Here is a 9,701-nt window from a genome sequence, read left to right as displayed (position 1 = left end):
ATCTGGCCAATCTCCCGCCTATTTCTTCTCCCCTTGGATCAATTTCACAGCCCACTGGCCCCTAGTAGGATTGGTGCCCAAGGACAGGGAAGGTACTGCTCTTGACCACACTGGGAGAAAGCTAGGCATTTCCCACTATGGGCCAGAGCCCCTCCACTGAGGTTGCTGCATTTCAGAACTTATCAAACCCTGCAACTGTTTTACAAATCTGAGTGCCTGTATAAAACAAGTCAGAAAACCTTCCTGGTGCCGCTGAAGTGCAGAACACCAGCTTCCACTGGCAGGGGCCTGAGCCATGGGGACACTGTGGACCTTCTATTTGACCTGGGCAAAGAGGGAGGAGGCAGACGGCAAGACGCTTAAGTGCCAGCGATGTTTCTGGGGCCTTGAAGTTCAGCTCAGTGGAGGGATCCTCAATGGCCAAGATATGGTTGGTCCCTGATCTAACCAGGTAGCGAAGACCTGCAACTAGTCTTGAATGTGGAAGGGAATTTCCAGGGCACCTAATCCAGCCTCCCGTCCTAAGGGGGAATCTCCTCTATAAGGAGCCTGGCCTTATCTTCTTGTTGTTCCCAAACAAATCACTTTCAACAGTGATTCAGAAGCCAAACTAACAGTAAGGTGGTCAAACCATTACCTGGGAGGACAGGGGTGGCGCCCTCCAGCTCAGACGCTCATCACTTCATCCCCGTGCTGCTAAGACAGCCTCCTGCTGTGGTCTCCATCGCCTTCTCTCCAATTCATCCTGTCCCTGCCTCCATTTTCTCTCCCTCAAAATGGCTCTGTTCACTGAACACTACCACTCCTGTGTTCTAAAGCCCCACTGCTTAGGATAAAGGGAGTGAGAGCCTGCCATGAGTCAGTAATCATGGCAGGTTCTCAAAAAGTGCGTGCTCACCAGTGCATGCTTGGGTCAACATCTGACTTCTCAAAGGACTGGCTCAAGTCTTCCCTCCTCTATTAAGCTTTCCAGACCACCGACGCCTGTGGTTACACTCTCCACCAAACCACCAAAACACACTTGGCCAAGTACAAGCATGTGGTCGAGACCGTATTCTCAGCAAAGTGTTCCACAACCCTCCTGCCCGCTTCATCCATAAGCACAAGGTGCGCTGGGACCCCATCTCATCTTTTCATCGCTAGCACATAGCTCAATGTGGGGCACACTCTAGCAGCTTGTTAAACGTGGATTTAAGGGCTTTCTTCATCCCTCAAACCTCTCTCTTCTGCTGAGGCCACTCAATCACCATGTCCAAGCACAAAAGCCTCAGGAAGAAGGGACGCACCTCATTTTCCACTCAAGTCAAAGGAAACAGGGTGTGCTCCGTGGTGACAGTCAAACCACTCTGGCCTTACAAGCCCAACCTATGACATAAGTCCTGCCAGGAGAGGCTGGCCCTGCTCACTCTAAGTACAGGACGGAGTCCCCGGGCCCAGGAAAGCACAGACAGACATTCCCCAGAAGCTCCTGAACACCCACTCCTCCTTCCCTCCAAATTATAGGCAAAGACTTTGCGTGGAAATTACTTAACCTAGTTCAACCCTCTCATTTTATCCTGGAGAAAACTGAGGCCCAGGACTAGTACGTCTCCAAAGGTCAGAGGTAAAATAGAAAAGCCAGGGCTTCTGATTTTGTTGGTAAGATGCATCCTCTTCAGTTCCCTGTGACAATTGTTGTCACACGGTGGGAGCTCAGGACCACTTTTTGATACTAAGTCAGGGCCACTGTGGGGTTGGCTGTAACTAACTGGGGGATCTCTCAAGCCCATCTTGATCCTCTTCTTGCTTTTTCCTGATCTCTGTTACTTAGCCTACATGTCCCATATAAACAAAAACTTACTGCTAACCGTAGGACACCTAGGATCATTACTCCAAATTTCTATCTTCACGCCATCTTTATATCCCAACTACTCAGAACTGGTGCTTTAAAGACTCCCAGAGGCACCACCTCACCCATGCAAACCTCTAATACCTACTATATGCACACAAGCCTCACCTTTGCCTATGTGTTCAGGTATTGCCATCATTAACCGAACTACACTTGATCCTTTTCCTGTTTGCCCTACATGGTCATGACTCTTTAAATTCAGCCTTCTTTCAGAACCCCTACAATTCATCACCTTGTAAATTTATAAGTCAATTCAAGGCATACAAAAGCTTCATAGTCATTTCTACCTCAAGAGTATATACTTAGCTCACTCACTAGCCTCTGGTTAAAAAGTTATTTATATATAGTGCTAAATATATACTAAATACAGTTCTAAGTGTGCTCTACACACACACACACACACACACACACACACACTCACTTAATCCTAACAACATAGAAGAAAGGTTGGTAGGCTATTATTCTAAGTTTGGTGAAACCCAAATCAAGAGCTGCAGAGGCATAAGCATGGCAACATGCAGACCCCACTGCAGTATTAGCAGTCATCCTGGAAACTTTCAAGGAGCGTGGCTTCCAAGAGCTTTTCCACAGATGTCTGAGAAGCAAATAATCATATGTAATTAAGGCTATTTCCCAAATAGCCTAGGAAAGCTACCAAAGGCTTTCCCGGAATTGAGAGGCAATCCTTGACAACTGTGAACACTGTAACCTCTGGATACAAGATGAAGCAACTGCCAACCTTCACCACCCAAGTCAATGCTGCTCCAGAAAATAAGGTTCCCTTTCTCAGTGCATAAGGGCTGCTATAGTGGTCCACAAGGTTTTACTACTCTTTTGATTCTTGAGAAATGGCTCCTATGGCAGGAAAGCATTAGGATTCACGCCACCCCCAGCTGTAACATAAAGCAAATAAACCATCAAATATATCTAACTAGGATCTTAAGATTTCTCTGAACTATTCTCTAGAAACACCATTTGCCTTTTTAATGGGGGCACAGAAACAAAAAATGCTTGTTTGCCAATAAACATCTGAAACACTATCGTAACAGCTGATCGGAGCCGAGGCATCACAACAAAGTGACGATTGTGGAAGAAGACAATGCATACGACTCTGGAGCGAGAAACTCCAGGGCAGAGACCTCGCAGTGATGTGTGTGCTGGGTATTTCCGCCAGCCTAAAGGCCCCATCTGGAACAAATATAAACTAGGAGGGTCTCTATCACTGGACAATTTATTACCTGGACAGAAAGAAGTCACTGCCACCAACAGCACTGTGCAGTTTTATTAACCATTCAAGTACAGTAGCATCTGTTAAGATCGGGACAGAATTGGGATTTAAAAGTGAACAGATATTCAGCATCTAACAGTTTGAAAGAAGCCACTACATACTCTTTTCACAAACATGTTTTCACAGAGCCAATACAGTACTAGCCATTAACCCAGCACACCAAGTGTACTGAAGTAGAAAAGATGCAACAAGAAAAATAGCTACATTAGAAAGACTTCAACACTTTAGAAAAAGAGTAAAACACTTTTAGTTTCTCCCCTTTAGCCCCTAAAACAACATCATACAATCTGGATCTACCTATACAGTCCTACATCAGCTTCTAGAATATTTGTCAGGAGGGCAAAAATAAAATGACACTGGCCAGTACAGTCTTTGGATATTTAGGAAGGGGAGGGGGAGAAAGTCAGTTCTCAGAACAAATTAGTCAGCTTCAGTCTCATCAGCAGGATCTTTGGATTCTTTGTTCTTCCGCACTTCTTCAATGTGCTTGTCCTGTAAAGAAACAGTATATACCATCAGTCAAGTAAAAAAAGCCTGCCAGGTCACACCCCCAAGAGGCCCAAATCAGCATCAGTAAGTATGTTATATAACATATATAATAATATACTATTATTATATAATTATATATTATGGGAATCACATAACTAGAGTTCTAAGACATCATCTTTGAACTTCCTGGGTCACTCATGGAACCTAATGATTCAGCCTTCTACTGCTCTTCCAAAGAATGTGCAATTATGCTGGGAATTGGTGAATATTCCTTCTTATTTAATATAAGATGCCTCTGATTTAACATGTTAACCCCAAAATTGATGACAAAGACACCAAGCACATGTGATCAAGGCAGAGTCCAAGCCACTTCGTTGGTGTATCAAACCTCAAGCTCGTAAGCCCCTCAAAGCCAGGAAGAGACACCAACCTTCTCTCGCAAACGCTCCAGTTTGGCAGCCATTTGTGCCTCTCGGTTCTCTTTGTTGGCTTCCATTTTGTGGGTCAGCTTCTCTTCTGCCATTTTACTGAAGTTGTTGTTCTCCTCTATCGCTTTTTGAAGCACTTCCTTCTCATGCTCTCGTTTCTCAGCAAGCTGCTTCAAGACCTCAGCTTCATGGGACTGGAAAAGATTTAACAGGCTAGGCGCTCTGAAATGTTACTTAGCGTAGTTAAAAATCACAAAAGAAATTATTAATTGAGGATTGAAGATAGAAAATTAGATCTCTAAATAATACTGAAGTCAGGACCTGAATTATCCATATCAAAATACCGTGAAAATTATATTCTTTTTCTAGTGTTTGTATTTACTTTGGAAGACTGCCCGTATTTGTTCAGAGATTCTTGCCCAATTATTCCTTAAGGAAATATTCGTAAGATTTACTGCTTAATGGTATCAAGATGACTTGAGTGACATGCACTTAGGAATGACACTTTATTGTAAAGAATTTTGGTTTTTTAACTTCAAAGGCTACCTAAAGAAAATTAGGTCATTATAAAAAATGTAACCATATTGATAAAAAGAAAATACATGGCAATGATAGAAAATGTAAGACTAAGCCTCCAGATTACTATTTAAGTCAGAGGATTTGTTTCAAGGAAAGGCTTATTAGCTTTTTTCTGTGGAAGCTGCATTAAATTCCAGACCACTGGAGCTCTGTTACCACGGTGTGCCTCCTTCAACAGACTCAGAATAGCTTATTGCCAAACAGATTCCAATGTGTTTGGAAGCATCAACTTGCATGAAAACTTCAGAGCATCTGCCACTAGTTCTGTTAATTCTCTTCTTCAAAATCCCAGTCGTGATAAGAGTTTCACTATATTTAGCCAGTTACTATGTAAAGCGCAGACTAATGACTACAGGGCCAGCACTGATTCCTAAAAAAAGTCTCTGTCCAGCCTTTGGCTACATCTCTTCCATGAACTCAAACTAAGTGAACTCCATCAAACTCCATCAACTCAGACTAAAAAGAAGAGCAGGTGGGAGATGAAACACCATTGCAAACACAGCCACTCTTCCTGGGGAAATAATTCCATGTTGACAGTGGGTCAGCACACATACATAAAACATGCGGCACCAAAAGGTGCACAGCACATGCTACAGCAGCTTAAAAAGGGGCCCAAAGTGTATGTGTGTGGTTACATGTACCAGACTTCAAAACACTAACTGTGTTGGTCGTAGGCAGGTTACTAGTTCACCTTTTTGTGCCTTCATTCCTCTAATTTTAAAATTAAACCCACTTACCCCAAACAAGGTTGTTGGAAAGGGGGACTAAATGAGAATTTCTGTAAAATTCTTAATGAAACGTTTAATAGAGGGAAATACACCAAAATGTTAACAATAGTTATTTCTGCGAAGTAAGATAACGGATACTTTTAATTTCCTACTTATAAACTTCTGCGGTTCTCAATTTTTCTATAACAAGCATATTAATATTTGTTGACTTTTCTGACTAGTTCTTTTTAAAGATAGCTACTTTATAACAGAAGTACTTAGATAATAGCTGCCACAATACCAGTATGCCAGCTGAGCAACACAATCACATAACTAGCAATTTAAAATGTTTTTATTGTACAGCTCTCAAAAAACAAAACAAAAAAACCACAGACATACACAGAAACCCAACAAACAAAACAAAAAAATCCCAAACCTTAAGAGACAAAAAAAGAATCATCCACCAACAAATCTATTTTTCAAAAAGAAAGCATGAGAAGCATGAACTTTGGTTTCAGGCAGACCTGGGCTTGAATTCTGGCTCCAATACTCACTAGCTATATGACTCAGAAAAATGACAACATTCCTGAGACCATTTTCTAATCTAGCATCTCAGACAACACCTACCCTCTAGGGTCACTGTAGAAAAGGAGAATATAAGTAAAGGAGATGGTACACAATAGGAGCTCAATAAATGATGGCTGGTATTTTGTTCCCACCACTGGCATATGTAATTTTCACAGTTATAATCACCATCTGGCTACAATTCTGTTTTCTTCCTCTTATAAAAATAACACAGATTTGCCATATTACATTAATAAATAAATATCCTGTTTTCTGTGAATTGATGTTTACCTTGCGTCTTTCTTCTGCAGCTTCTAGTTTCTTCTGAATTTCCTCCAGGGAAAGATCCTTCTTCTTTGGAGGGGAAAGGGGGAATTCTGGGACAGATTCTTTTGATCGAGGGCTGAGAATCAGCTCAAAAGCCTGGCCTGAGGCACGCTTCTCCAGTTCCTTCACCTGGATATCTGGATTTGATCATATTTATAATATATTCAGAAAAATGGAGTTTTCCTATTCTAATAAACTGTTCTACCGTTTTCTAAAAACCAAATCAATTTAATGAATAGAATTAGGGCTGATGAAGCAGCTGTGTTTACAGGCAAGAAATTATTATCTAAATACCACCTCCCAGAAAAACAAAGCTCAACATTTTTGGATTAATAAATACCATTCTAAGATATCAGTATTTGACAATCATTTCCCTGAACAAAACAAAGACTTATGCAAAACTCCACATTTTGCTTTACACCAAGCCAAATCATCTAATAATGAAACAATAATTATGAGCTCTCAGTACATTCAAGTAATAATATTTTTTTCTTTTTTAATTATTCTCTGATTTATAAAATAGATTTTTTTTTTGGTAAGACCAAAACACAAGTGCCAAATTATAAGCTTAAGACTTGAGCCATCTCCTAAAATTAGAAGCCCATCACAATTTCGGATTTTCCAAATAGATTACCTACCAGAAGAAGCCATGGTGAACAGAAGACAAGAGACTGGCAGTGTATTCTACACAATCCACTAGCAAGGAAAACCCTGGAAACGATTTTCAAAAGCATGCGATCAATTTCTTTGCATTTCCATGCCATCGATTTCAAAGGGACCTCAAATCACATCCATATAAATCAATGTCAGAAAAATCACTACTGTGGAATTAAATAAGACATCATTAACTAGAAAATTATAAAAATCCATAAAATACTCCAACACTGGAAAATGTGAATTGAATAGAACGCTGGTTGCAGAAGATGAAGTTAACTGAGCTTGCCTGTTCAAAAAATACTTATATTTTTTAAATTAGACGGAGTTTAAGTCACAAGATTTTTTCCTCCCCTATATTTTCCCCCTGGTGAGAAGATATTCCAGGTTCAACGCCTAGCGAGACCGGAGCCATCTTAACACTGCCTACAACTCATTGTGCAAATGAAATACCCAACCCTGCTTTGTCTGTGTCTGCCATGTGGAAAACAAAACGCCCAAGCTAATATTAACCAATAATGTCGAACTCCCACTGTTCCTGCGGTTTAAGCTCCTTGTCCAACAGCTGGTAACATTAATTAGTTTTTATGAACCTCTAGGTTTTAGGTTACAATAGTTGCTGCCTTGTGTAGAATTTTTTCATGAAAAATTCTACATCCCTTGATTTTTTTTAAAGGTCATGATTCTTGTAGACCCCAGACTAGTACCAAAACCGTAGGAATACAGGGTCTCAACACCTGGAACTTAAAATCCGAGTCAGCAACACGGTCTAACCCCGGCGGATCATTAGACTCAGCACCAGATCCAGGGTGGGCGTGGCCCCGGCCCAAGCGAGGAAGAGCGGCAGGCCGCCCCCGACCAATCAGAGCATGCCCTACACTCCGGCCTCTGGCCCCGCCCCCTTCCTCCCCGCGCCTTTTCGAATCTCCCCGAACTCATAACACCCCGGAGCCCGCGCGCGTGGGAAGGGGCGGGATAGGCGGGGCCAACGGTCCTATCCGGGTAACTCCGCCCTTCCCGGGCTCGCCCCGTGCGGACGCCCCCACCAACTCCCGCCAAAAACACCTTGCGGCGGCCCCCACCCTCGCCGCAGCTGGGCGGGTGGGGCAGTCCCTGGAAAAAAACCGTGGGGTACCCCACCATCGGCTCACCACCTCTTTCCTTCACTCCCAATCTGCCGCCACCCAAACGGTCCGCGCCCCACGCCATGAGGACTGGAGCGCTCTCATGGGGTGTCAACCTCTCGGGCGCTGCTCCCCGGGGGTGCCGCCCCGCCCCTTCAGACAATGGGGACCCCAGCGGGGCCGCGCCTGCAGGAGGAAGGTGGGGGCCAAACGAGGGCCTACGCCCCCTATTGTCTCCTCGACGACCTCCCGAGGCTAACGCACCGAGCTCGCCCAGCAGGCCGCGCCCCCTCCCCACCACAGCCGCGCCCCCGGGGAGCAGGGACAAAGCCGAGGCTCCGCCCGAGCCACACACAAAGCGGAGCGATCCCCGCCCGCCAGCCCCTCTGGGGCCGCGGCCCCGCCCGCCGCCCTCCAGCAAGGGGTCGCTGCCAAGACCCTGCCCCTCCCTCCGGCCGCGTCCCTCTCGCTGCCCCCAGCCTGCAGCCGCCGTCGCCACCTCCTCCTGGAACCCCGCACCCACCTGCTCGGTCCGAGCCGCCTGGCCACACTCTGAGCACCCACAGACCCGGGCGCGCACAAAAGCGCCAAACAGCGGCACGTGACCTCCCCGCAGGGCTCCGCATTGGCTGAGAGAGGCGGCACGTGCCGGCCCCTCCCCACCCCCGACAGCCCAAGTGAGCCCCGCCCCTGGGGACCCCGGAGCACCTCGGGAAGTGTAGTTCAGGCTGGCGGGACAGAAGGACAATGCGAGGGCTGAGGGCTTCTTGGCGGTGTCTCCAGGTGTGAGCCGGGGGCTGGGACGGTCGTCTGGCCGCGGAAGAGGGTGATGCGGTGACCCTGCCTGGGTCTGAACCAGTTCTCCCATCCTTAGGAAAAGGGCGGGGCAGGGTCCCTTTCTACCTCTCAGACGGTGGCCGCCTGGACTCCGCGTCTGTTGAGCCACTTGCCCCACGTCGCCCCAAGGGCAGCACTCGGACAGCGCATTGCCCCTTCGGTGCCCCACCCTGTACCGCCACCTAAGACGCCCAAGCCCTTGTGACAGGACAATGCCACTCGACGCCCCCATCTGTCACCTGTATTGTGACATCATCATAATTTCTAACCCACTCAGCCCTAACAGGGGACGGGCGTGGCCCTTAACTCACTGTGTGAGTTCTCGCTACCATATTAGGGTCCCTGAGCTGGTGACCAGAGACCTGTGGGGGGAAAGCAAGAGGCTCTGGAATTTGATCTCCTTTGGTCTAACAAAGTCACTCGGCTTAAATGCAGGCTCCCATCTGTTCTGCCAAGCCTTTTGCCGGATGATAGGGAAGGAAGCGCAATAGCAGTTCTAGACTACTACACAGACTGCAGTTAAGTGTTGCTTTTGTTCTTGAAGCATGTGCTCCCTGATCGGTGGGGGCCCTTTTAAAGAATCAAAACAAAAGAAGCCACAAGGTCACGGTTCCCCCTGCCCTGGATAGATCAGAAGCACAGCAGATACACAAAGGAAATTGGTCTGACCCTGGCTATCTTAGAACGACTAGCCTCATTCTTACCACAGAAAAGCCAGAGGAAAAATAAATAAAATGAATATGGTTCCCAAGCCCCTTCTCCCATTCCCCCGACCAAGGCTCTGTCCTCGGTAGTGGTCATTCCACCAAAGCACCT

General features: G+C 45.7%; 1 protein-coding gene across 1 annotated transcript; it reads right to left on the bottom strand.

Moving 5' to 3' along the window:
- Positions 1 to 3,105: 3,105 nt before the first annotated feature.
- STMN1 (stathmin 1) lies at positions 3,106 to 8,645 on the bottom strand. Its single transcript, XM_060142761.1, has 5 exons — positions 8,572 to 8,645; positions 6,909 to 6,981; positions 6,235 to 6,407; positions 4,096 to 4,287; positions 3,106 to 3,668 (listed from the first exon to the last, which is right to left on the bottom strand). The coding sequence occupies exons 2-5, from the start codon at positions 6,919 to 6,921 to the stop codon at positions 3,597 to 3,599; spliced, it is 450 nt and encodes a 149-aa protein (XP_059998744.1). The 5' UTR covers positions 6,922 to 6,981; positions 8,572 to 8,645; the 3' UTR covers positions 3,106 to 3,596.
- Between the last annotated feature and the right edge of the window lie 1,056 nt (positions 8,646 to 9,701).

Source organism: Lagenorhynchus albirostris, chromosome 2, assembly GCF_949774975.1.
Source record: "Lagenorhynchus albirostris chromosome 2, mLagAlb1.1, whole genome shotgun sequence".
In the NCBI taxonomy this organism is placed as follows: domain Eukaryota; kingdom Metazoa; phylum Chordata; class Mammalia; order Artiodactyla; family Delphinidae; genus Lagenorhynchus; species Lagenorhynchus albirostris.
Note: the sequence above shows the minus strand (reverse complement) of the source record. Positions and strands in the feature narration are given on the sequence as shown.